The 27,798-nt window shown below is 37.7% G+C and overlaps 2 protein-coding genes across 9 annotated transcripts in view; one reads left to right on the top strand and one right to left on the bottom strand.

Moving 5' to 3' along the window:
• Positions 1 to 11,734, top strand: part of OXR1 (oxidation resistance 1) — a 264,948-nt gene extending 253,214 nt beyond the window's left edge. For all 8 annotated transcript variants that reach the window (XM_054276082.1, XM_054276002.1, XM_054275660.1 and 5 more), the window contains 5 exons: positions 624 to 749; positions 2,836 to 2,988; positions 7,067 to 7,162; positions 7,737 to 7,810; positions 8,555 to 11,734. In XM_054276082.1, the coding sequence (XP_054132057.1) occupies positions 624 to 749; positions 2,836 to 2,988; positions 7,067 to 7,162; positions 7,737 to 7,810; positions 8,555 to 8,690 (585 nt within the window). In that variant the 3' untranslated portion in view covers positions 8,691 to 11,734. The remainder of the gene's footprint in view (positions 1 to 623; positions 750 to 2,835; positions 2,989 to 7,066; positions 7,163 to 7,736; positions 7,811 to 8,554) is intronic.
• Positions 11,735 to 14,964: 3,230 nt separating this feature from the next.
• On the bottom strand, positions 14,965 to 21,242 carry ABRA (actin binding Rho activating protein). Its single transcript, XM_054290358.1, has 2 exons — positions 20,056 to 21,242; positions 14,965 to 15,784 (listed from the first exon to the last, which is right to left on the bottom strand). Exons 1-2 carry the CDS (start codon positions 20,937 to 20,939, stop codon positions 15,307 to 15,309), a joined length of 1,362 nt encoding a protein of 453 aa, XP_054146333.1. The 5' UTR covers positions 20,940 to 21,242; the 3' UTR covers positions 14,965 to 15,306.
• Between the last annotated feature and the right edge of the window lie 6,556 nt (positions 21,243 to 27,798).

The following is a 27,798-nucleotide window of genomic DNA, read 5'->3' on the forward strand; positions in this document are numbered from 1 at the left end:
GCTCGCTAAGCAACTTAAGTATTATTACTGCTTTCCCACCCCACCATCTCAATTCTTTCTTCTTTGATTCCCATAAGTACTCCAGCAGATCATCTTAGGGAGCAGCACTATTCCTAAGGCTCCATTCAAATGGTTTGCTCAAAATATATGGCAGCAGTCTTCCCAGAGTCTACTGCATATCTGAAAAATTTCTTAAGTACTCTAAAAGAGTAGTGAGTCAGAAGCTACTAATGAATGTCCGTGTTGAAGTTTTAATTCCTTTCCTTTCTGTTCTTTTTTTAATTACACTTAGAATGCTATGTCAGTATTAAAATGCAAGAACTTTTGAAGGTATAATCTGAAAAGCATTTGAAGCTCTTCAGCTGTGTATGAGAACTGTTTGTTGTTTTAGCATAAAACCGTAGCTTTCTTCTCAGTAGGTGTCCATGTAAGTTATTGTAATATAGTTGTGTACCAGTTTGCTACTGGAAACATTGAAAATCTTGATCAGATAAAATCTGTTGGATTTCTAAACTTTGGAATGACTTGCATAATTGATAACTGCATGATTTTAAACCTGTGAAGTTTTATCTTGTATGCTAGTAGGATGGCATATACTTATTTTCTTGATATTCTTTTTGTAGATAACAACAAGAGAAGATACCAATTCACAACAGGCAACAAGTATCAAAACAGACCTGGAGCCTGAAGCATTCCGGCCAAATCTTAGTGATCCAAGTGAATTACTACAGCCAGAACAAATTGAAAAGGTATGGACTTAGATATATCATTTTTTACTCTTGCACATTAATGCTATAACTGTAGTATAAAACACACCAGTAAGAAGACCTTGTGTGATATTAAATAGAAGAAAATAAGCTGTGTATTAGAAAAGGTGGCTAAGACCACTGAGTCCAGCTGTTACCGCAGCATTGCCGAGTCCACCACTAAACCCTTTCCCTAAGTGCCATGGCTTACACCTCCTTTAAATATTTCAACAGAGATGGTAACTCAGCCACTTCCCTAGGTACCCTGTTCCAATATTGACAGCCCTTTCACTGAAGAACTTGTGCTCAATATCCAATCCTGGTTTCCAGTGGCTCAACTTGAGGATTTTTTCTCCTGTCCTGTTTTGGGAGAAAAGACTGACTGTTACAACCTACTTCTCAGGTAGTTGTAGAGAGTGATGGAGGTCTCTCTGAGCCTCCTTTTCCCCAGGCTTAACAATTCCAGCTCCCTCAGTCCTCTCCAGACCCTTCACCAGCTTCACTGCCCTTCTTTGGACACACACCAGCATTTCAATGTTTTTCTTCTAGTGAGGGGCCCAGAACAGCACACCGTACTCAAGGTGTGGCCTCACCAGTGCTCAGTTCAGGGGGACAAGTCATGATTCCATTCTTGGCCTCCTGCTGTCTCATGCACAGCTGTCTGCCAAGCAGCACCTTTAGGTGCTTTTCCTCTTTCCAGCTGCTCTTCTCCCAGCCTGTAGTGCTGCAGGGACTTTTGCAGGACCTGGCACTTAGCCTTATTGAACCTTGTTCTGTTGGCCGTGGCCCATCAGTCCGGCCTGTCCAGATCCCTCTGCAGAGGCCACATACCCTCCAGCAGGTTGACACTTTTGCCCAGCTTGCTGCAGTCTGCAAACACACTGAGGATGCACTTCATCCCCTCGTCCAGTTCACTAGTAAAGACATTAAACAGGACTGGCCCCAGTACTGAGCCCTGGGGAACACCACAAGTGACTGGCCACAAAGTGGATTGAATTCCGTTCACTACCACTCTCAGGGCCTGATCATCCAGCCAGTCTTTTACCCAGCAAACAGTGCAGTTGTCCAAGCCATGAGCAGCCAGTTTCTCCAGGAGAGTGCTGTGGAAGTGCTGTCAAAGGGTTTACTGAAGTCCAGGTGGACAATATTCACAGCCTCATCCAGCAAGCAGGTCACCTTGTCATAGAGGAAAATCACATTTGCCAAGTCCTAAGTTCTTATGAACCCACCCTGGCTGGGCCTGATCCCCCAGTTTTCCTGAATGTGCTGTGTGATGGCACTCAAGGTGACCTTTCCAGGCCCTGAGGACAGACTGACAGGTCTGTACTGCCTGAGGTCCTTCCTGCAGCCCATCTTGTAAATGGACACACATTTGCTAACCAGGACATCCCCACTTATCCTGGAATACTGGTAAATGGTGGGAAGTGGCTCAGTGAGCATATCTCCCACCCCCAGATGGGATCCTGGGGTGGATCCCATCTGGCACTATAGACATGTCTGTGTCTAAGTGTTGAAGCAGAGCACGATTCATAGCTAAAATACTGTTTTTTTTTAAATCCTAACTTTGAATATGCCATGTATTCAGACAGACTCTTGTCTGTCTTTGCCCTACTTCCATTCTTTCTTGAAAACATCAGTGAAAACACAGCAGTTCTTGCTATCCAGTCCAAAGTGATTTCATTACAAATGTGTTAATTGAAGTTTTGGATTAAAAAGCAGAAGAACAGGGCAAAAAGCAGCATTTACCCTTCAGCTTGTTACCTGCTGACTTGAATGATCTACTTACTCAATATTAAGATATTGGTGGGACATGTAATACTGTTATGCAAGAATAATTATATGGATAACAAACACATGTTCTTTAGTTGATGAATCATTCTTCTGCAGGTCACTAGTAGAGGTAGGAAAAGAAACCTGCTCGAGTGACCAAAAGTAGAAAATACACATGGGAAACTTCAGGTTTAGTTCTTAATTTTTAAGGCCATGTAAAAATGGTTGAGCAGAATGTAATCTGCTTTCATTTACGTGTAATACATTCTTAAATATAAAACATATATTAAATAAAGGGTTGTCATTTTCTTGTTAATAGCTCACAAAGTCTCTTCCACCACGGACTATTGGCTATCCATGGACTCTTGTCTACAGTACTGCAAAGCATGGCATGAGCTTGAAGACCTTGTATCGGACAATGATGGGGTTAGACACACCTGTGCTGTTGGTTATCAAAGACAGTGATGGACAGGTAGGAAAATACTTGTGTGGCAGTAAGGGACCCAACAAGAAAAATATTTGAGAAGTATAAAGGAATAGCTTGTGCTTCAATCCATCATGGGAGATAAAATTATGTGTATTAAGCAAGTTAAAATGTTGTGCATCAAGCAAATTTTCTCCTTAGAAATGTGTTTTACTCTTAAGCAGTCCTCTAACATACTACATGTGTAGGAAATACTAATTATACAAGTTAGCTGTTGTAATGCAAGAGTCTGTTAATATCCAATTAATAAATTTAATTTTAATTTTTTTAATGCACTTAAGGTATTAGAAATACACTCTCTAAAACTTTCTGATGCTGGAAGGTCTTGTTGGAATGCTGTTAGCTGTGGCCAGTGTTTTTTGGTATATTCTGTGGCTGCAGCTAACATCTTTCAAGAGCTGTACTACCTTTGTTACATTATTAACTTGTTCTTTGAGTCTCTGTAGTTGTACTCTGTTTTCTTTTGACTGGGTTATCAGCTTCAGGAAGTGGCTCACATCTCACCATTTGAATAGCAAACATCCTCTTGAATAATCTCGTGACAAGCGAACACTGCAGGCAGTATGAAACTTCTTGATTCTTTTTCTGCAACTTCTGTGTTTGCTTGTGGAAGCACGTTACTGCTGTCATGAAAAATTGACAGAACCTCTATAAAATCTGTAGCATTCAGTTCACTTACGTCTCCCAGTTTGGTAACCGCAGTTTTTATTCTCAGGAAGCATGGTTTCATTCAGGGGATACGAAAACAGTAAATGAAGGGTATCTTTTCTTATTCAAGTCACAACCTGATTTTTTCATTGTTTCCTACCCCAGGAGTCCCTTAAAAAGAAAAATCCCTTCTAACTCTCTGCTAGTAGTGGACTCTTTCCCAGAAGTTCTTTAAAAATATTTTCTTCATTTACCTTTTGATCTTGAAGACAAAAACAATTGAATAGACCTGAGATGTCTCAGCAGACTCATCAGTCTCATAAATATACTTTGATGACTTCTCTAATTCACTTATTAGCTTCTCAGGATAAATTAGTAAGATATACCTGCTTCCTAGTACCTGATCTGTCCCAGAAAAAAACCGTCCTTTTTCTGGTGGGGCTGTCTTGTCACCACTATGTAGTATTGTCTGTTGCTGAAGGAATTCATGTCACTTTCTGTGTATGAGCATCTTGGCTTGAATGTTCAGAAAGTATCATGGTCGCCCTGTCAAAACATGGAGTTCATAGTTCATTTTTTTTTGTTTGTGAAACAAACCTTGCTGAATTTCAGCTTACAGCGTTATACCTAGGAATATGTATGAAAGCATGCCTTAGAATTCTAGATCAAGTAGTCACTGAACTCCACATGAGAGTGGGGGAAATCCATGTCTATTCAGTGAGCAGCATATGCAGAAGGAGTGGCTCAGAAGAGTTTTACATGCTCGTTCAGCCCTTCACCAGTGTAGTGGAAGTGGTGTTTTCAGCAGCTCTGTCTCGTGTTATTAATTTAAAATGTCTGCATTTGACAGCAGAAAATTAATTTGCACTATTTTTCTGTTCAAAACATATGGAAATTAAGCACAGAGCCTTTCTCCTCTTCATGCAAGGCTCTACAATCATGAAACATCAGACAATACTAACTAACTATGCTATTTGATAATTAGTCTGGTTAATTAATTTTATTTGTGGAGCTATTGATTTTTTTGAAAGAGGTTAATTTATTTTTAATGTCTTGTATCTTCCTGGCAGATTGCTCTTTAAAACTGCTTTCCATGACTGAAAAAAAAAAAACCTCCTAAGTACTTTATAGGAGAATGTGTCCAGGAATAGTTCACTAGCAGTATGCTAAGATAAATACTGTATATGCCCTCCAAAAATATGTTTTAAGAGACCAGATGGTTATTCATACCTTACACTCTGAGATCATTTGCCTGTTTTCTAAGATTCTAGTTCAGAGAAAATCCTAAATGAGATTCAGCCATTTTGAAAAATGACAGAATTATGCCCAGATAGTATCTTGACATTTGCTGAGCATGCCTGCTCAGTCCTCATTTGTGTTAGTTGTTCTGCTCCCTTTGGATCTTCATTGTTTATGAAAGAGGCTGGAATTGTCATATCCTTGGTTGAGGCACTTTTCTTTTAAACTAGAATGAATTTCTTTCCTGGGCTGCTTCCCCAGGTTCTCCAGATATGTTTCTTTGGTGTCCATGTTTATGAAGAATGCTTTTTTATTATGTTGATAATAGGTTGAGTAAGGAGCAAGTGTACCTTGTAACTCTTCATAATGTTCCATTAAAGGCTGCTAAGCCTCACGCTACTGAATTTTTTATTCAAAAATCTTTTCCAATCTTGCTTTCTTTGTCAGATCAATTAATAATTTTATGTAAATGGATGTTCAAAAAAAAAAACAAACTGAAACAAACAAAAGAAAAAGGCAAAACCACTACTGAACTTTTACAAACTTTAATTGTGTTAAAGTTGAGCAATGCCTAGTTGGAATTTGGAATCTAAAGCAACCTAAATTGCCTGCTCCAGTCAATTCTAGGAAGTTCTTTAATAAAGGTGTCCATGAAATCTATAGTTGCATCATTAAAATTGTTATGGATTGTCTGTCTACTGGTATGTGCTTCTGTTAGTGAACCCTGAGAGCCTTTAAAAAGAAATTGGTACCTGATTCCTGAGCATGAGTCACTAAATAAGTGGTGGTCTAGAAATGGGAGTAATGCAGTTAACCACTTCAAGGACTGTCTAGTTTTATAAAAAATCATTCTTCAGATTGTATGCACTGCAGGTGAGACTGGTTGATTGAACCTTGGACATCGGAATTCTAGTTATCCACCCTAACTAGCCACAAAAATCAGATCTCATGGAAAAATCCTAGAGACATCCCTTCTCAAGAACTAGAGTAACTGTTGGGAAGCAAATTGCACTTTTTCTGTAAAACCTTATTCTTTTATTGTTGCTTATAGCAAAGAGGTGGTCTTTCAAGGGTCAGCTTGATGTATATAGAACACAGAGAGATTGTCAAATCCTGATTCCTGAGAGTACTCAAAGCTCAACTGGACAAAACTGAGTCAACCTAATAGCTTCAAAATCAGTCCTTTGTTGAGTAGGGAGACTGTCTGAGATTCTTGATAGCTAAATGTATTCCATAATTAGAAATAAAGCTTCAGAGTCTCTTAAGTAAAGTACATAAGGTCTTCTACATGGTTAGAATCGACTAGTTTTGTGTTTTACTGGATACACAGATAACATCTTTGAGAGGATCCAATATAAACACTAGTATAAGTGTTGTGTTAAGTTTACATCTGTCTAGGTCTAGAGGCTGAACTGAGATAGTTTAAGTTTGACAAAGCTCTGTTTGATACTTTAGCTGAAGGTTAATTCCTCTCAAGGAATATCTGTTGTGAATGAAAACTTAGATTTACTTTTATCTTTTTTACTTACATTTATTTACTAGATGTGGTATCAGCCCTAAGGATATTTATCTGAAGTAAGGTATGTCACAGCTACCTGAATGTAGCTTAGCTACCAGAACTGTAGTTATTCCAAAAATGACTAGAGCCCTTAAAAGAAGTTAGGATACAGAGACTCAAATAGTTTGAGGACTAAGAAATAATTTCAAGGGTTCCTATTGCTGGAAAATAGGCATGTAGATATTTAAATATGGATTATGTCTTTCAGCAGCCCATTTTGTTGTATTTATTGATGAAACTAAATTTGAATTCAGTATGGATTTTTTTTATGCTAAAAATGCTCTATATAAGTTCACTTATCTGCACACACTAAGTACAGTCTAAGGTCACAAAATGTTTGACAAAGAAAAGTTAACAGCCAGATTTCTGAAGTCTAGTCTGTTGACTCAGATGCTTGAAATAACAAAAAGGAAAAAGTGTCTCATCTATCTTGCTTTTTCAAGTTTACATGGCAAAGACCATCTCTCAGTGCATTCAGAACCGTGGTGCAGTGAAATTCAGAGAGTGAATTTCAAAATTACGTTATTTACAACCTGATTTATCAGCTACTATCATTAGAGGTTCTTGGATTCTGTGTTGTTTCTCTGAAGTTTTTCTTGTTCTGATGTATTTTTGCTACAGGTTTTTGGTGCACTAGCATCTGAACCATTTAAAGTGAGCGATGGCTTTTATGGCACTGGGGAGACCTTTATGTTCACTTTTTCTCCAGATTTTGAAGTAAGTAGTAATGACTTTTCATGCTTTTGCTCCCTTCCTCACCACCACCCCAAGTGCATGATCTCAAAATCCTTAAGGAATAAACCTAGCTGTAAATCTGAAAAATAATACAAGATGACCCAAAAAAAATTCATCACACTAGTTTTTTGTGGAATCTTTAAGTGCAGAGTGAATTGGTAGTGTTTGCATGCTGAGGAACACATTCAACTCTTTAATTGTACTGAAGGTTTTTCTGCTGTTTAAAGTCTTCCAGGTGCATGTCTGAAAATTCATAAACTACATCCTTTTTAGGGGCATATAATCTAATCTAAGTATATTTCCTTGGTATTTTTAATTGTGTAGGAGTTTTGATGCTCAAAAACGACCTGGTTTGTAATGATATTATTTTAATTAGCATAAAATGTCAGAGAATTTTTGTCTGCAGATGTTTCCTGAATTTTGTGTGTCAACTTCATTAAACTGACTTCTACCCATCCATAGTCTGTCTTTAATGATGGTTGGTTTCCCTTCTGCCAAAATGAAAAGTTCAGATATTTTTACTTGCTGGTCTGTTTTGGTTTTTTTTTCCCCTTAGGTTTTTAAGTGGACGGGAGACAACATGTTCTTCATTAAAGGAGACATGGACTCTCTTGCTTTTGGTGGAGGAGGGTAAGTTGCAGTTAGAATCTGTTAAAAATATTTGTCTACACACCTTTGAAAAGAAAAATTGGAATTTACTTCAGTTTGGTAGCTTAGGACTCAACAGTTACCAGCCAGGAAACTTTAGTATGTGAGGTGTTTAGCTTCCAATGCTGACAAAACTTCAGCAGGAGATTTGTCTTCCCCATAGTGTGGCATAAAGTTTCAGCCCTGCAAGGTTATGATGCCTTCCATGCTTGATTTGCATGTGTGTCCTCCTGTATTCAGAATGGACACAAAATATGATTGTGGAAGGATGTAAATGTGAAAATTATGTGTAACTAGAAGAGGGCTGAATTGAAGCTGAGCCACCCCAAAACATGTCAGGGTCTCCAGAAATCATTGTCACGTCCTGGCTTTTTCCTGCCCATGCAGGTGCATGTGCTTCTAGAATGTTTTCCTTATTTGTTACTAGCATTCTCTTTAGATATGAAAGTGCTGTTATGTCATCTCTTTAATAAAAATGGAAGAGGCTGAAAACCTCTAGTTAGCTTATTTCAAAATATCTGCAAGAGGGATATTCCCAAATTAATAATAAATAGTAAAAAAAAATTAAATTCTTGTAGCATAAATTTATTAACAGTCATGAGGTACTTGTGTTAAAAACTAATCCTTTAATTCCTTCTCATTTCTAAATTTTGAGTGCAAAATGCATTGACGGATTAAATGGTTATTCTCTCAGTCTTTTGCTTTAATACATTGTGTGTCTTGCAGAGGAGAGTTTGCTCTTTGGCTTGATGGTGATCTCTACCATGGAAGAAGTCATTCATGTAAAACATTTGGGAATCACACACTTTCTAAGCGAGAAGACTTCACTATTCAAGACATAGAAATATGGGCTTTTGAATAAGTATTTCACTATTTCTACAGGTTATTGTCCCAAACCTGACATGAATCAGTGCAGCTTAAAAATCCCTAGGAGCAATATAATGTATTTTACTTACCTGTTTTGGGTTTTTTTTCTAATTTTTCAGTGTGGCCATTAGTTATTATTTTTAAATAGCAGATGTTTTTTCATGCTCTTGCATCTGTAATATACTATCATACTTTTTCTAAGCTATAGACTCTTTTACAAAATATTGACCTTGTGGACTAAAAATTAACGTTAGTTACTTTGAGCCTTGTGGCCTGCAAAATTTTCTTATCCATATTACAGTTGCCTCCCAGGTTTCCCACACACACCTTTCCTGCAATCCTGCTAGGGGGCTGCTTCATTGAATATAGCTTATTATTTTTGTATTCAAATTATGTCTATGAATGAAGTTGCCCTCTGTGAACCTCTGAGAAAGCTGCGTGTGGGTATTTGGCAGCAGCACTGCAGAGATTGGTCCAGACCAATGATGGGTTATTCAAGTGGTGCCACAAATGGATGAGAAGCTGAGCATTCCTTCTAAATGCACCCCAGTACACACGTGGTGAAGTTAGAAGATATCCAAAGTCAACAGTGCCACTTGTCTTGTTTCTTGTTCATGTGTAGAAAAAAGTCAGTTAATATGTGTTGTAGCTGCATGCTGATTGTATTTAAAGAGTGTTTTGCACATGCTGTTAATGATCCGCAGGTTTGGGACAAATACTGACAATATTGAGCTAAGTGGCAAAGACTTATGAAATAGCAAGAGAATGTAAGAATATGATAGTTCCAAAAAACTAAAAGGCTAAAGCAAGCAAAACTCAGTGAACAATTTGTAGCTATAGTAGGGCATTAAAAGTACAGAAACAGATGCATCTTTCTTCAACATAAAGTGTCAGATATATACTGTTATACTGTTGTAGCCGTGTAGCACTTCAGCTCCAAGAATATAGCTTATTCCTGTCCAAAGAAAAAAAATTTGTGATGTTTTTGAGTGGGTCTATGTTGTAAATTTACAATTAGCACCAGCTCTGATTAAAATGACATCATGTGTCATAGGTAGACAATATTGTAATTCAGTAGACTTGTGGAATATGCAAACTTACTGTCATGTGACCTCAAAAAATAAATGACAGGCTAGAATACAGTTCCAGTAGCTCTTGTTCACTTTTGTAGAAAACTTGATAAGCCATTGTGGCAATAACAGCTGAACAAAACTGTTTGTTTCAAAGCTTTTATTCTATGTTCTGCAAAAAAAAAACCAAAACAAAAAAGAACAAAAAAATTGCTGTTAAGTGTGACAGTGACTGACTTTGTGCTGAAATTTCAGCTATTTCAGACAAACATTGTATATTATCTTGTAAATTAATGTTTAAAGTAGTTTTGTTATTATAGAAAAGTGTTGATTGACGGGTTGCTTATAGCACTTTAAATTATTCTAGAAATGGAATAAAAGCCAAATGGGTTGGCTAGTAGATGTAGTTGTATATTTCAAAATATTTACATTTCTGGAAAGTTAAAACAAAAACTTATTTGAAGACAGCTTACTGCTATGGTAACGAGAAAGGGCAGATGTTTCATCCATAGTATGCTAATGCTCAATATGAATAGAAAAACAGGGCTCTGTTTCCTGTCTCTATGTATATCTCTTTATCCTTCTTAGAACTTAGTACAATGTGTAGAGTAAATGTTTACAAAATAAGGAACTGTAAATAAATTGAAATGGCTTTTCTCCCCTTTGGTCTTCCACAGCAGTATTATTGTCTTTGTGGAGTTACAACTGATTATTACAACAAAAAAAAAAATCCTGTAATGGATTTCAAGTACTATAAGCTCACAGTGATGTATAGCAAATAAATCTAAATATATGTAAAAATAAACTTGAGTTGGAGTTTATTTAGAAGGTCAAGTTTACGTAGAAGCACAAATGCTGGGTTTTGCTGTTCATTTAACAACTGAATGTATAGGATGCATTTTCTCATCTTTTTTGACATTTCTGGGGCTTTTTAAGGCCCCATGGAAAGCAATGTGAATGAAATAAATTGTCTTCAACCATTTTGAAGAAGGAGAGGGGAAAAAGAAAAGTCTCAGATCATCCTTGCTGATAAAAACATTAATTCAACTGCATGGTCTCTATCCTAATCTCATATTGCAAATAAAGCATATTTTAGTTTTTTAGAGAGTGGTGTGAAGAATTTTATAAATAAGTATAATTTGAATAATTAATGAAAGCACACAAAAGTCTTCAGTGGCTGAATGTTGCCAGGTATTGGAGCAGTCTTGGACAAGCAAATAGGAAACAAAAAAGTAGAAATAAAGGATAATGTTTAGTTAGCAATAAATGAGCAATCATGCTTATAAAATACTAAATTGGTTAAGAAATAGAAGAACATTTGATTTAAAGCATAAGTGACTGTAGCAATAATACTTGGCGAAGCAACTGACTGTGTAAAGGATCTATAGAAAGTAGTGCATGTCTATTTAGGCAAGACCATGAATTTTATCATCAGAGGTATAGTTAATTTCTGTATGACACACATAGAAGCACATTCTTGATGTCCCTTCTGCCTTCAGTTCATTATCCTTTTTCTGCAGTAGAATTCCTTTCCATCTTTCTTGGAAAGGTTTGCTTCTGTGATTGTAAAGCATTGAAAGTTTGACATTCCCTGAAGGTTTATGAGACCCATTATCTGGAGCTGACTGCCAGAAGAGCGTGTCTCAGCATCCAGTACTTAGATGGATTCATTGAGTAACTTGATTTTTTATTTGGGTGCCTGGGATCCAAACATGGAATTTTTCAATTAACACCTTTTGGCTCTAAATCCTATCTCTGTTAGTTACTGTTTTTGTGTAATCTGCAGAAAGGTCATAATTTATGGCTTAGAGCTTGTGCTTGCATCTTCCTGCTCACCTGTTTATATTGCATTAGAGTTAATTTTTTGTATGGGAATTATAATGCATGTGTAAAATTTGCTCTTGGAAGATGAGTAAGAACATTGACTATTCCTTCGACTTCAAATAAAAAAATAATCTTGTATTCTTCATTCAGTATTTGCATCTTATATCACACTGATATGTTCTCCCTTCATAAAACAGCAAGTGTCATCAGGGTATTTTGCTGTTGTCATTGCCATTTGGAGCTCAATTAAGGGAACAAAACTCCACTTTCTCCTCTTAAAGAGTATGTTCTACTGCAGTGGTAGAGAGCTACACTGTGCTTCTGTAGCAGAGAGAGGAGTTGTCCAGCTGAGGGAATGGTGTACACTCGGTAGTGTGTGCAAGCCAGTCCTGCTGGCTGTCTCTGCAGAAGTGCCTGCTCTGCTTTCTGCTCTCCTGCTTACCTTACCAGCTGTGTAATCGTAGTTCGTCTTCTCCTGTGATAATTCACTGCTAATAACACGTGCTGTTAAATGCTAAACTGCTTCATGCCCTGAGGTGTCAGCAGTGGCTTTAGTTGAGATGTTGGGGCAGTGCAATGTGTACATAGCAGCTGAAATGGCTGTGGGAGGAGGGCCTGCCGCTATCTGTTCTGTGATAAGTGATGATTGACCATATCTCCATGAACAGTATGCTCTTCACTACAGTTCATTTTATTTCAATAGCCTTCCCCTGCTTTAAAAATGCGCTGTATTACTGAACCTTGCTTGTACAGAAACATTTGTAAAGAAGGAATTATTGCTGTGGAGGAGGGAGCTGATTTCTGCTGGGTGGGATACATGTCCAATGAACCTTCCACTCACTTCAAGCCACTGTGGTAAGACTTGGAAAAATGCAAAGGTGTAAAAGTCAAATTTATTTCTTCTGATACAAGTTTCATGCTGTCACTTAAACTTTGTATTAGAATATGAAAAATGTATCAAAGTTGCTACAGAAGAAGATAGAATTTTTTCACTACCAAGGATGTGCAAAACCAACACTAGCTTCAGACAGGAGAGTGCAGGGCCTCTGTTTCAAGTAAAACATTGTGGGAGTGAATACAGTATTTAGGAAAGAAAGTGCAACTACAAGCCATCATGAGAGTAGCTGAGAGTTGCTCATTGTCTCAAAGGTTAAAGGTTTTATTTTCAAAGCAGGTCAGAACTAGGAAAGCAGGATTTAAATAAAAATTTACAGAGACTGCTTTAATGAAGCAGGTTTTGACTTGCTTAATATTTTAAATTTAAATATTAAATATTTCAATATTTAAAATTAAAATATTTAATTTTGGCAGAGGTTGTGCTAGTTTCACAAGAATGTAACACAGTATAGTAGGAGAGTTAGGGTGGGTAATTCAGGGAGTACTTTTGGTTTTGTTTTTTGGTGTGGTCAGATTTATTATCTTCCACACCATGGATAAATTTGTCACACAACTAAATGTAAAAAATGCTCTAAAGCATATAACCTACATGAAATGCTTCCAGCACCATTACTTATATCAACATTTAATATTTCTTTTTGACAAAAATGGTAAATTATTTCAGAAATTTTGCATGATGCTGCCTACAAAAAGGTAAATAGTGGAGGGTACTATGAGAAAAAATACTAGTTATGTCCTGTGATTTTCTCATCTGATTGGAAATAAAATAGTTTGAGGGGAAGAATAAGATAAAGTTAGGAGTTTGGTTTATTTTGTGTAGATTTTAACGCTGGGATGACTGAATAGGAGGCTTAAATTACCTGCAGTGAGCTACCAATCGATGAGCTTAATTCACTTAATACTTATATGCCTTTAGTGTGTATTTTTTGTGCAGGTGTTTTGTATAAGGTCTGTTGCCATGTACTCTGAAATCTTTTTCTGGTGCTTTGGACAGAGAAACCTTCAGAGGAAATATTTTAACAGCCTATGAAAAGGAGAATATATGTATGCTTATATTTTGAAGCAACTTACTGATATTTTACTTCATTGAATGTGCACATGTATTTGTTTCCTAGTGTGTGGGAGAATAACTCAAGAAATAATTAAGGAGTTCATGTATTCCTTTGACAACAAAATTTTATCAAGACAATTTAGACAGCTATAAAAGGTCTTTATATAAAGATGTAAAGAATAAGGCAAGAATATGCAGGTAAAAATTATTATATGTAAGTATTACACTAAGACATCAGTTTTGTAGGTCAGCTTGAGTAGTCCAAGAGATCTCAGGAAAAATTAAATAATCTCCAATGATTCCATCTTACAATTTTTTCTTCTGTAGAGTCATATAACTATGCCTAAGTATTAATGATTTACATAGATTTAGAAGAGATGTAGTAGTCAGTTCTTGTATCATTAAGTTATAAAATATTTGATTTATTTATACAACAAAGCTTCAAACTGGAGTACCTGTACTCATAATAAGACAGCAATATTTATTTTATCAGAGACAAGATATTAATACACCTCTACTTCTCTAAGAAGATATTTGTTTTTTCAGTTTGAAAGAATATTAAGGGGGAAAAAAACACTTCTTTTTCATTACTTGCCCAGGCATCTGCTCTGAAACAAATGCTTTTCCTGTGAAGTACACACATTTTACCAGGATATCTATTTTTACAGTGGTAGAGAAACTGATCTCTCTAATCCAGCAAGTAGCAGAGACCTTACAGAGATCTCAGATTTGTGAATAATACAATTTTAAGTCCTAAAACTATTCGTTCATTAGCACCTAGTCCTCTCTAGCATCACCTGGACTGAAATACATTATTTTAGTGACATTGAAATGGCAAATACTGTAAAATTAGGTCAGTATTTCTGTGTAATGTGGAACAACATTTTCCTCAAAGTTATGAATGCTGTTTCTCTTTTTTCACAGAGGTACATTTCAATGGAATATGATGATGTTAGTCACTTTTTTGCTGTATACAAAAGTACAAGTACCTGGCTAGTTTTTATATATTACATATTATTTTTCCCTGTATTGATAAGAACAGTATCAGCATAGATAATCAGATAAGACATTGCACAACATTACATAGAAGGTATTTTTTAGGTAGCTATCTAATCAAAACATTTTTATTCATTACATTCCAAACTCCATAAGTTTACATATGAAATAATCTAAAAAATTAGTTATATAAATACAATAAATATATAAAACCCCATTTATAAAAAGATTTTTTTTATGTGACATGTAAGAGAAAGCTGTGTCAACAGTTGTATCAACAAGAGAATACTGCAGTGATAGTTACGTATTGTGCTTGTAAAGAAAAAAATGTATCTTTGATTCTGTATTAAAATAAGGTAATTTTACTGGTATTTAAATAAATTAATTAGAAAGTGCATGCACAAGAGCATTTTTCAGATCAAAACCTTTGTCTGAGTTTATTTTGTCATTCAGCTTCTGATCTGACATGTTTCATATTCCTGTAGCTATTTATATTGCTATGGACTTTTATCATCAGCTGCTTATATTCCATATAGCTTTTTCTCCTTATTTTTTTAATGTAGTAATTAACTTAATTGTCCTGAAAGCACTTCTGGTACAAAATGAAGTCCATTTGGGTGTTTGGGTTTTCATGCACTAGTTATAAAATGCATATTTCAAAAAATACACTTTTCTTTGTGGTGAACAAGGGAACCTTATGTTCAAAATGTGCAAATGCTAATGGCAAGGGAGAAGAGAAAAGTTTTCCAAAGTTGTTCTGATTATAGCCTAACTTATTTTAATAAAGTAATGATGACATTATCATCTCTTCCTTGCCATAACATTTCTCCTTCAAAGTCCACCAACCCATGTTTCCTGGCTCTCATGAGAATCCCAACAACCTTATCTGAAATACGAACGTATCTGTCGAAGAGTTCCCCAAAAGTGACTTGGATCTTGCCGTCGGGCCGCGGCTTGGCCATGGACTCGATGATGAAGCACAAGTCCCTGATCTCCCGGTGGATGTGCGCCTCAGCTCGCTTGGCTCTCTCGGCAGTTTTGGTGCCTTCCTTTGGGCGGCCGTACCCTTCATCCCCTTTGTGCAGGCGCGTGGACATGGCCAGCTCGTGGTCAAACTCCTCGCTGAAGGGGTTCAGCTTCTGCGTTATGATGTGCTGGTCGGCCCATTCCTGCCACCTGTCCTTGAGGCTGTGCACGGCGCTGCACTTCCTGCGCGCCTTGCTCCGCGCCTCCTCGCTCAGCCGGCTGGCGCTGAAAGACACAGAAACACACCTGAGCTTTGCATCTCCTCCTTTCCTGATGCACGTCTGCTGTTGATTGAAATCTGCTGTAACTGGCTTCTGTGGGTTAGGGGTGAGCTGGAATCCACCAGGTGGCACGAGTTCACCACTTCTAAATTAGTTCTCTAGGGGCTGTTTGTCCGCATTCAGTTTGCACACAAAGGCAAGTTCCATGACTACAGCTTTATCCTGTCTACACTACCACCTTCCAGCCCTGCTCTGAGCGTGTTTTCACAAACTTTGTACCAGAATGACTTAATTCTGCAAGGGAACAAAACAGTATGTTGCTGATCACCTGCACTTTCTGTACCTTTGGTCAGTCACGCAGTTCCCCATTCCTGCCTGAAGTGTGCCTGCCCTGAGGTTAGAGATTGCTGTAGATGTATGACCTGGCTGAAGGTGATTGCTGATTGCTGTAGGTGTATGAAAACCTGGCTGAAAACTAGAGCGTAGTGCCTAGAAAAATGTCTTCTGTAATAAATATCAATTATTACAGCAACAACAAATACCTAATTGAGTGTCATAGCTCTGTCTGTGCTTCTGTATTTGGAACATGATTCTGAACAAATGTTGAAGTCCAAAATTCACATTCCCATGCGTAGCGTAGAAGCCTGAAAGTGTCAAGGACAAAGGATAAGAAAAGACCTTGAGAGATTTTATTTTATTTTTTAATATGTGTAATAGTTCTGGATTATTCCAGACAGACATTCTATCCTCTTGTGGCCAATCTCACATGTTGTGGGGGAGCTATAGATAGTCTGAGCTAGTCATTGTGCTGTCCACGTCCTGTCAATGTATATGTACTGAACTCAGTTGGGACTGTGCTGTGCCGTGACTGTGCCAAAGTAATTTGTTTTCTAATATTTTTACTCCCCAAAAGGCTGCTCTGCAACCTTCTCAGTAATGTCAGCTGAATATTAACACTAGAAAATCAAAATGCACTTAGCAAACAACACACAGGGCTGCAAAGTTGCAGAAAATTCTGTCCCCGCACTGTTTGGACATTCCTTTGTTTTCTACTAAGCTGGTTGAAATAGAGAATAGAAGTCATAGAGATGTCCCTAGCTCAGATCAGTGCACCAGAAAGAGGCCAGTACTGGGCAGGGCTATGCTAGGGTAAGAGTTGCAAACACTAAGTGCCAGGGATAGGAAAATAATTAGGAGAGCTGCACTACCTTATTAGCTGTGGAGTTGCCCTAAGATTGGCTTAGCTGTATTGAGGAACTGTGTTTAAAATGCTCCAAAATACTCTTCCCTATCAATTTGGTGAAAAACCATCAGAAGAATTGAGCATACTGTTGCCAAGTGCACCTTTCTTCTGTGGTGTGACTACAGAGCATCCTGAGAGTAAGCAGCGTGTCTGTGCCTGTAATTTTGTGTAAATGACTAACAGGTAGGTGTTGGCAGGAAAGCATTAAAATATACTAGTGGGGGAAATCTAGGCAATTTGGTTTCCCAAATGCTGCTTTATATAAACTATTGTCATACAGAGAAAGGGAGAGCTGTGATCCTTTGTCCCTTCACCTGAATTTTGCCTTCATTGTCAGATGAACTCTGGGCACAGGATTTGGCTATGCAAAGGAATTTGTCTCCTGAAGCCTATGGCTATCTCAAAAGTCACAGAAACCCCATACCAGCACAGTCTGAACTCCAGCTGAAGCTCAGATTGCTTCACTAGCTCTCTATGTGGAAGCTATCAGTTAAGGCTGGGGGAAAAAAATCCTAAGTGAATCAAAATTGCCTTGAAGAAGTGATGCCATTAGTCTCAGTGGAGTTTATGAGTAGATATCATTATGGAGGGCTTATTCCTCAGCCACAGCCAGCTGCTGCCCCTTCTCTCCAGGGACCATGAGCAGTGACAAAGTCCTAGAGCTTCGGTTCCCCAGGTTGAGTGGAGAGGAGAGGGGCACTGAGACAGCAGGAGGTTGTGCAGTCTTTGTTACTTACTTTAATTTAGTGGTCTAGAATGTAATACCTCCTTTTTCCACTAAAACTAATCTTCCTTTCTAGCAGATTATTATTGCCTTCCTCATCCAAATCATCTTCTCAGTGGTTGAGAAAACCATCTTATCTATCCTTTTGCTTTTATTGTGCCTCACATGGGCTTGAAAAAAACCTTACTTTTTTAATGCAGCTTGTAATTTAACCATTTCTAGTTGCTGAAGTGCTATTTTTGCCATTTTTTAGCTTAATGATAGGTTTAAAACATGAATTGTGTACACATAGAGGCATTTTCTCATGTTTCTAATTCTCCTACACAAAGGATTGTGCACCCAAAGTGAAGGTTTTGAACTTCTACCCACTCTAAGAAGTGCTTTACATCCAGCAATCAACTAAGTTAACCTGTTTACCAGAATGACATCCTAAATGCATTTAGGATTTAGGACCTAACCTTTTAGGCAAATTAGGTCCATGTAGCATATTTGCCCTGTTTCTGTCTGTAGAGGAAAGGTATGAATCCCATTTTAATGTTTTGAGTTTCATATCCCTTCTGTTGCATCCTTTTTGCTTCTAATCATGAACAGAAGAGTTCAGAAGAGTCTCTTATGCCAGTCAACAAGCTATCTACTAAGTAAGCAACCTTATTCCAGTAAGCAGTGAAGCTGGAAATAATGAAGGTGCTGATGTGAGGAAAACAAAATACTTGTACTGATGTTTTTTTCCTGGAATGTGGAGAGGAAAATAGGCAATATGCTTTAGCAACTGTGTACTTATGGCCTTTTTGAAGAAGATTAAACCACATTGAAAGGTTCATAAATATAGCAGGCTGAAATATTATGTTCTGAGGCTGTAAAATAAATTTTAAAAAAATGAATAGTTACAAAGTTCAGTCCTCATAGCAGTACTGTAAGTGCAGAATATTAGTTCTGTGTTGGATTTCAGTGGAAGAAAGAGCTATAGGTAACATAAAGGGTGTTATTTCAATAATTTAAATCACAGTAAATATGGCATATCAATCCTTTTTCATGTTAATAGCACTAAAATTATACATATGAGGAAAATATAAGAAAAGTTTAACAGAAGCTAGATAGTTGGTCTACGAGACAGTTGGTTTAATGGAAGCTAGATAGTTGGTTTCTACTACAACATTTGAAACTGAAAAAAAATTGTTTTAATTGAAGTTGTTTACAGATAAGTGCTGCAAATGTATATTTTTTCCACTGTATATATGGAATCGTTGTTTTGAGGTCATAACTTCTGTGAAAGGATGGTGAACACAGTCCTTGCCAAAAGCAGGTACCAAAAATTTCAAGCCCTAGGTTACTGGGGAGCTTTTTTCACTTGGGCTGTTAACCATTTTCTTCTTACAGGAGCTGACTGCTCAGCTGTACAGCAAAGCATCATTCTAATTCCATTTGAATAGTTAAAATAGCTCTGGGAGTGTGTGTTCAGATAGCTGTGCTTAAAGGTACTGCATAGTTGAAATCCATAAGTGTGTTAGTCACAGTCTAATGGTCATGATAATGCTCATCAGTAGTGAGGTGTAAAACCAAAATAGTGACCATGATACAGCCTGCCTGCCTGCCTGTCTGCACAGGGATCACAAAGTCTGTTATGGCATTTTCATCAGTTTTTCATCATCAGTGCTGATCCAGTTTTTAATTTCTGAAAATGTGATTGGGATATGGTATGAACTCGAGGTTCAAGATACTGTGGGAATTTACTTTCTTTGAATTGAGGGATTCCAAATTCATGGAATTCCAACTTTTGGTAAGAAGTATGTGGAAGTAATTCCTGCTATATTAATTTGGGACATTCACTTCAAATTGCTCCTGAGAGTATTTACAATTAATACTAAGCAAAATAATGAATGAGAATTTGGAAATATTACTTGTCAAATATATTGATTTAGACAACGTTTTCTGAGATGAATGAATAGCTAGAGGCTCTTGATGAGGTAAAAGTTCTGAAACATGGACTGAAGTATTAAGAAATAAGTAGTTCATTTGATGAACTAGTAAATCCAGTGTGAAAATTAAATATAATCAACGTGTCCCAAATATAACTTCCTAACTTTTTTCCTAATCTTGTATTAGGTACATAGTCCGATGTTGTTGAGTAACTACTTAAGCACGGAGTGATAAGCAAAAGGTCTCCTGAATTTTGATTAATTTCTTCTAAATCAAGAATAATAATTTATCTTTGACCACTTCCTACTATCCTCCCACCCCCACCATTTTCCTCATGGAAAGCTGTGCCCTTCTGCCATTTGTGTTGATGTAATGAAGATGCTTTACTTACAGAGATGGGACAGGGCGTTTAATCCTCACAGCTGTCACCTCCTGGTCACTGTCCTCCGGCTCGAGCTTGTCCTCTGCTTCCCCATAGCCACTGTCCTGGGCATCCAGGCTGTCATCATGGCACTTCAGCAGCAGCTCTCTCTTGGCCCCATCTTTGTTCTCGTCTTCCATCTTCTCCCAGCCCTTGGTCATCTCTGATACTACATTTGAACACTTCCTCCTTATGGTTGAAGGTAATTTGTTGCTAAGAATTTTGTCAATAGCATTTGATTCTTCTTTGAGTTTGGTCATCTCGGAGCTGCTGTTGTTGTTTTCGTATCTTTCACTGAGGAGGCTGACATCGCCTCCTCGTTCATAGGCTTTGCTGACAACTGTTTTGGTCACCTCTTTGCTTTTAATGCTGAACATTTTGAGGTCTTCATCTGATTCCCTTGATTTTTTTTCAGCATCTCTTTTTGTCACTGAATCCTTTGCTAAGGATTTTTCATCATCTTTTTCTTGGTCCCTCTTGACGGATGGAATTTGCCATTTTTCAAAGGAACTTTCTTGTACAGGCTGAGCTGATGAGCTTTCTGCAGTGGGGACCCATCCAGAGGGCTCTTGCTCTTGCTTTCCATGGTGGTCAGATGCCCACTGCTGCCAGCCTCGTGCCAAGCTGAAGACCTGGCTGGCCATCCGGATCTTGTGGACAGCCCTTCTCACAGGAGCCGCGCTCGGCTTTTCTTCGGGAGCCATGCTGCTGTCTGCTGCCATCCTGGCTTCTCCCCTCCTTCTGCTCAGCACCTTCTGAATGGCCTTCCTGGAGGGAATAATGCCCTCTGAAGAGGGCCACACAGATTTAAATAGAAGCAGGAGCAGTTGATGCCTATGGAAAATATGTGACATGCTTCTCACAAAGATAGAGTATCCTCACTGTTGCAAAGTCTTTTTTTAAAACACAGGGTTACATTTCATCACAGCAGATGAATGATGCATGATGTAAACAGTGTGACACAGACCTGTTCTGGAAATAGTGGGAAAGTAACAGCTCCTTTAGTCCCCCTTCTGTGGGACTGCTGAATTTCAAGTTTGTTGGCAAGGGTCTTGTTCTTTTGGAAATGCAGCCCTTGGTTAAGAGAGCCTGATGAGAGTGACTGAAAATGCTAAATGTGAAGGGCTGTCAGTGGCTAGGAACTTTGGCCAGGGTGGACACTTGTCAACATCACAAGAAAATAGTGGCCCTTGTCATGGAGTGTGAAGCCGGAAGCAAGTCATGACTAAGGAATTTTTAGAGGTATTTCCTAAAAAGATACTGGTTTTTTTCTTATTGCTCATGTGTCCAAGGAAATTGAGGTTTGTTAATTTTTTAAAAGGTATTTATGTGTTCTCTTCCCAGTCATTATCTATTAATGTCTCTCTCTTTAGAACGTAGCTCCAGGGGGGCCTGGGAACACTATCGTGTTTGGTGTCAGCACCAAGGAAGAGGGAATCACTGTGTCTGGGGATCAGCCTAATAAGTCTGACTTGATCAGATGGATGAATGATCTCCAAGTTTTAGGGTTTTGAGAAAATAAAATATAGCCTGTTTAATTTCTCACTGCTTTTTCAGAGTTATACAAAATATAATTATGTTTACTGTGTACAATATAGAAAAAATCAGTTTTTCTAGAAAACCTTATGATTTGTTCATTCCAGAGGACTTCCTAGAATGAGTTCATATTTGAACTTGTAAAATTGTTTAGTGAATTGATACATCCATTGTTGCATGGTAATAAACATTTTTCTGGAATATAGTCTTGTGAGATTTTATTTCTTAGTATAATGTTTCCTAAATAGGAGCGGAAAATGTCATTGCTTTTTCAATCCATCATACCTTGCAGATTACAGATGATCTGTGGCACTTGCCATGTGGTGCTCTGAGGCACTCAGAACTTCAAGGGATTCTGTTGGCTTTGTTGGTGTTACATCAGCGATAAATATGGACTCTCATACTCTGCCTTTTTTTAATCTTCTCTCTGTTAAAGGCTGGGCTGTTTGAAGTAGGTCAGATCACATTTAGCTCTTGATTAATGCTATAAGACTACATCATAACTTTGACTTCCATGCAGAATTCCTCATTAATCTATGGAGTAATTTCCTCTTCAAAACTGATGACATAATGTAAGTTAATGTTGCTGTTAGATATTTACTCATACTTTTATTTTAGAAAAAAATGTGTCACCTCTGTGTACTGTACAGTCTCAGCTATTGCCCACTGCGTCACAGCTGTGAGATGACATTGTGAGATGTATCCATACAATTTTATTAAGGAACATTTGTCACCAGACATTTATTTTGGGGTAATTTTAAGGCTAGTCAGGAGTGGGACCTTCTGGTGGTTGGAATTTACCCGTATCCATGCAGGCACATGGGGAAGTGTATGCTCCCTAAAATACAAGGAAGAGGGAAGCAAAAGAAAATAATGCGCTTGCAGAATAGGAGTATTACACCAGTTCATTGTGTCAATCTGTGTGGTTTCTGGAGTGTAAGGGTGGCTGAGGCTTCAAGAATGAGCTGAAAGCTAAATACAGATAAAGGGTCAGGCCAAGGAAGGAGTGCAGTGAAACAAGGAACGGTGGAAGGCCAATCCTGGAGCATAAGGCAATCGAGATCCCTGTTAAAAGGCAGGGTCAGCTCCACCTCCATGTGTCCTGGATGGATCCTCTTTTATCTGCTCTTAAACACTACCAGGAGTAGATACTCCCCACTGTCTAGGGAACCTATCCCACTAGTTAATTGGCTGTATTTTGCAATCAAAGGCCCTTGAACACTTTTGCTCTCATACAGTATTTGCAAGTAGTTGTATTGAAATTCATGGCACTGAAAAATAATTGCATTCCTGAGTAATGTTTATAAATTGCAGCACATTTCAAAGAAGTTGTTAATATACAAACTTCTGTGGTTTTTTCTAACAGACTTGACCTTAGTATGCTGGTCATAGTCCTACAATCTTAATGCTTACATTGTTTAGATAAATTACAGTAAAAGATTACAGACTAATGAAAACCACCAAGATTACAGATCATACTATTAAATCCATATTGCACAACAACAATATGTTAAATAAATATTTAGTTTTAATTGGTCACTATATTAAGCTGAAGTGTTACCACAGACTTGTCCAAAGTGCCAGTGAAACTTTGATATAATTATTCTGGGATAACTATCTTTATAATTCTTAATTTTAGAGCATACAAGGATGTTGCCTTGAATGTGTTGAATGTTGTCTCATTTTATATGGTAGTGCTGCCAGCAATAAGTTAATTATAAATTATGTCCAAATCATCCAGTAATATTCATGCTTCGTGTGTTGTTTACTTTGCAAATGTTTTATTGCAGTAAGGTTAGAATTTATTACTTCATGATTTAAAGTTTTTATTCTTAATGAGATAATCAGCCACGGTACATTTCTGCATGTCATTTCCCTACTGTGAACTTCACAAGCCAATAGCCAGCCCTAAAGGCACAGGTATGTTTTAGGCAAGCTGGACTCAAACACATTTTCTATGTGTCTTCCACACATCACAAGGTCACAAAATGCCCTCTAAATGCTTAGAAAGGCTGTGTGAGGGTGACTGTCACAGGCTTTCATAAGTTCAGCAACTACCCTTGAGGCCAGAGTGGAGGCACCATTTCTTGCAGAAGGTCTATAGGAGAAAAGGTAATTGGAGAAAGTAATAACTTTGATGAGCAAGTTTGACACATGCTGAAGTTGTAAATTCCCTTTTCCCTTGACCTTGGCTGCCTAAACTCATGTGATTTAATTTCTTTGGCACCTTCAGACAAGTCTGCACATGTACCTAAGACCTTGTTGCTGGATTGTGTCTGCACATGTACCTAAGACCTTGTTGTGGATTGCTGCATTTCACATAATATCCCTGATTTCCTGAATCCAAAGTTGTGAAGGACTAGCTGAGGGACTGCCAGTGCCAGAGATAAAAGTTTTTGCTGTGTGATGGTTTGGTTTTGTTTTCCCCTCAGATGGATTTTTCCCTCTATGGTTATAAACTGTTTAAAATCCTTTCATTTTCTCTTTGCTGTAGAAGACTAACAGTGTCTGGGAGATCAGTATGCCATCAAATTATTTTTGTTTTGTTTAAGGATGATTAATTTTAAAGGTAGAACTGTGTCCTTCATACATTACCTTGTCAGACACTGACATAAGTTATTCAATGTTTTTGATTCCAAGGAATTTAATTTTGAACCAATTGTAAGTGTATGAAAGATGCTGTCTTCCTCCCCAGAGTTAGTGGTGAATAACAAAAACAAGATGTGTTTCTTTCCTAAGTATAACCAGCTGCCATTATCAGGAATCTCAGGAATTCTTCTCACCATGACACAGTTAAAGTACATTGTGTCATAACATCATACATTGCCAGTTGTCACAGGATACCTGTAAAAAGAGTTAGAGTTTGGGATTTCCTTATTTTTAGAGTTCACATCAAACAAATTCTTTCTAACAACAGCAGTGAGCAACTGTGTCTCATTCAGCATGCAGCTCCATGGACAATTCAGGTGTCTGAGCTCCAAGAAATGGATGTTCCTGAGCCTTTGGACTGGGTCGTGTCAAGCCATTAACTGAAAGAAGTTTATGCATTCATTGGTGCATTTCTTATAGTTGCATCCTATATCTGGCCACAGTCTTTTTTATTTAACTGAAATTGTGTTATACTGACAAATTATCCCTGTGTAATAATTACATGGAATTTTGAGTTTGCATTTGATTACGTGTCATCAGGATCCAACTATATGAGAGATCAGGGCTTACCCATGACCTAGCATGGCATCACTGCTCTGTGAAGAAGATAAATCCAACAAACTGCCAAGAAAACCCTGGTCAGAACCCAGCCTGACAGACTCTTAGTTGTGGAAAGGTAATGGGGAGAGGGAAGATGCACTGTCCAGTAGCAGCAGCTGCAGCGATCTGTGGAGTGCAGCCCCAAAGGTCCTCTCCCCCAAATTAAATGCAAGCCACCCAAGTAATAGAAAACAGTCCTGCAGATTCTCAATTGGCCAAGGATGAGATTTCAGCATAATTTTTACTGTAGTCTGGTAGAGAGACCTGGACACAAACCCAGTTCAGGATGGGTTTACATGCATCCATGGATCTTCAAGTTCCTCCCCAAGCTCTGCTACTCAAGTAACAAAACTCTTCACTGTCTTGTAAAGTTGTCCTCGCATTTCAGAAGATGAAAACTAAGATGGGGATATGGAGCCTTAAAGCCCTTTGGCATACTTTTCCTACTTTTACATATAGTGACCACAGCTTTTTTTGGAGTCAGATGCTTGCAAGAAATCCATACAAGTTTAATCAAATTTATAGAGGAAAGGGGAGAAGAGGTAAGACCACTTGCCTTTAGTCCCATTTTGCCTTTGAGCAGAAAGACAACCCTTATTTGAATAACTATAGTAAATGAACAGAAAAAAGTAACAAGCAGTAATGAAGCAATTTTGTTTTAAAATCTAAGCAAACACTTGCAGGAAATCATTTGCATCAGGCATTTAGTTCTACTTGCATTATGAAGGAATTTCTGAAGATCATTTAAACAAGATAGCCTTTGAAATAAATCCACAAATATGTTGCTATTCAAGTTTATATTGATCATATCTATTTGTCAGTGAATAGTTATCCTTTTCTGATAAGAATATTATGTAATTTAATTTTGTGGTTCCAACTTGCTGACGTATCTTAGTTTAAACTTTACCTAGAAATAGTCTTATGGCTTTGAGAATATGGCCCTTTTGCTGCTCTTGAAATCTGAGAAGAGGACTGGATATGAGGAATTGAAAGTCTTCACATAACTTTGCAATACAAGATGGATGGGAGGCATACCAGAATAGAAGAACTCGAAATCCGACACCTGGATGTAACGTGAGAAATGATAAATGTATTTTACATGTCTAAAATAAAGAAATCACAAGGAAAAAAATAAATAAAAGCACAGATCTATGTAGTCAAAATATGTTACAAACAAGAGATAAGAGGCATAATCAAATCAGTGTTCTCCAGGTATGAACAAGGCAGTGCTTCCATGCATTTTGTGACTTTTATTTTTCAGGGTAATACTAACTGCATGTTTCTGCTAATGGCTGTTTCTCAGATTTCAAGGTGGCAAATGTGAGAAGAAAATAGAATTTTCACAATTAAAAAAAAATTCCTGTGTCTAACTAAAAGTGTCCAGTTAATTAGAGCAGTACAAATCAGACCTGAATGCACCACTTCATAAGTGTTTGTTTTATCACTAGTCTGTTTAAAGTGCATTTACTTCCAGTTATCACTGCATGTGCATCCCTTGGTTCTTCTGTATTGTCTTTACAGTCTACTATATTTATTAGCATATTTAAATCTGCCAATAAAAAGTATAAACAGAAACAGGTGTGCCTTTGATGTGTATAGTGGACCCACCATGAGTTTTTGGAAGGATCATTGAAAATTTACATTTGTACTTCTAATAGAGTTACTAGTTATTGTATTTACATTATAAATATTGCAACTTAAAAAAAAATTAAAATCTTAGTTTCTAAAATTCTGTTTTGAGAATGAAGTGGAAAACAGACTGCAAATTTTAGGAAATATGTTTGAATGCAGAAAACTCTATACAAAAAAAGAAAAAAACCCTTAAAAATTGGGTCTGATTATAATATAAATGCAATGAATAGAATATAATATTCATTATAATATAAATGCAGTACTTCATTATTTGCTTTAATGTGTAATTCAGAACCAGTCTCAGAACTTGGGAAAAAGCCCTCAGTATAATTTTGGTATTTTATTCTGAAGATTTTTCAATATTTACTGAGGGAAATACCTTGAATTAGGTAAATACTGCATTTCTGTTTTAATCTATCAATTGGCTAAAGCAATTAGCATATTTTCAAATGCTCAGTCAAAATCCTGCTCTGCTCTTTTGTTATTCCATATCCTGGAAGACCCTGACACAAAGGATTATTTGAAACAATTGATGTTACGGCTCAGATTTGGAGGTATCTACGGTGAAAAGCAGAAATCCTCTTGACTAATTAATTGTGTTTTTTCTTGCAGTGTGGGGGATCTTATTTTAAAGGTGACAGCAACGTGCTGAAGCCATAACCTGTGACTGGTTCTTGACCTTTGGGTGACGTGGATGAATCCTCGTGGGTGCCGTTGGCTCTGTCTGCTCCCCGCTATCACATTCCCCTGCCACAGGAGGGACAGACCCTTATTTATTGGCTCTCACCCGGCCACCAGCTGCTCTCACAGCGTGCAGCTGTGTTGTTGTTAGCACAGGCAGACCCCTGGCTTTGAGGGAAGTCTGGTGCCCAGCCTGCAGAGGAGCGCTGCTCTCTGGAGCTGCTTGCCTGAACCCCGCTGACTTTAGGTGTCAAGAAGTGAGCGATGGGAATTGCTGGAAGATCATGTGATATTTACAGTGCTGCATGGATGTTTCCTTGGCTCATGACTAAGCTTCAGTTGCCAAGGAAGCTGGCAATGAAGAGCTGAGAGGCCCAATGGTGGGCCTAGTTTTCATTGTAAACTTCTAAACCATATTGGATTAAATTCCACACCTACCCTCATTTTAAAACTATGCTTCAGACATCTGCCTTACTTCTCACATGATGTAACAGTAATTAACAGGCCATGATTATGGGGTAAAATTCTTTTCAAAAAGAAGCTGAGAGTAGAGGAGTGGGAGCTTGAGGTCATTATTTAAAAGTGCTCATCATTTGATTTGCAGTATGGGAGCAA

Source organism: Melozone crissalis, unplaced genomic scaffold (genome assembly GCF_028551555.1).
Source record: "Melozone crissalis strain CALT ecotype California unplaced genomic scaffold, PUWL_Pcris_2 ptg000002l_1, whole genome shotgun sequence".
Taxonomy (NCBI): domain Eukaryota; kingdom Metazoa; phylum Chordata; class Aves; order Passeriformes; family Passerellidae; genus Melozone; species Melozone crissalis.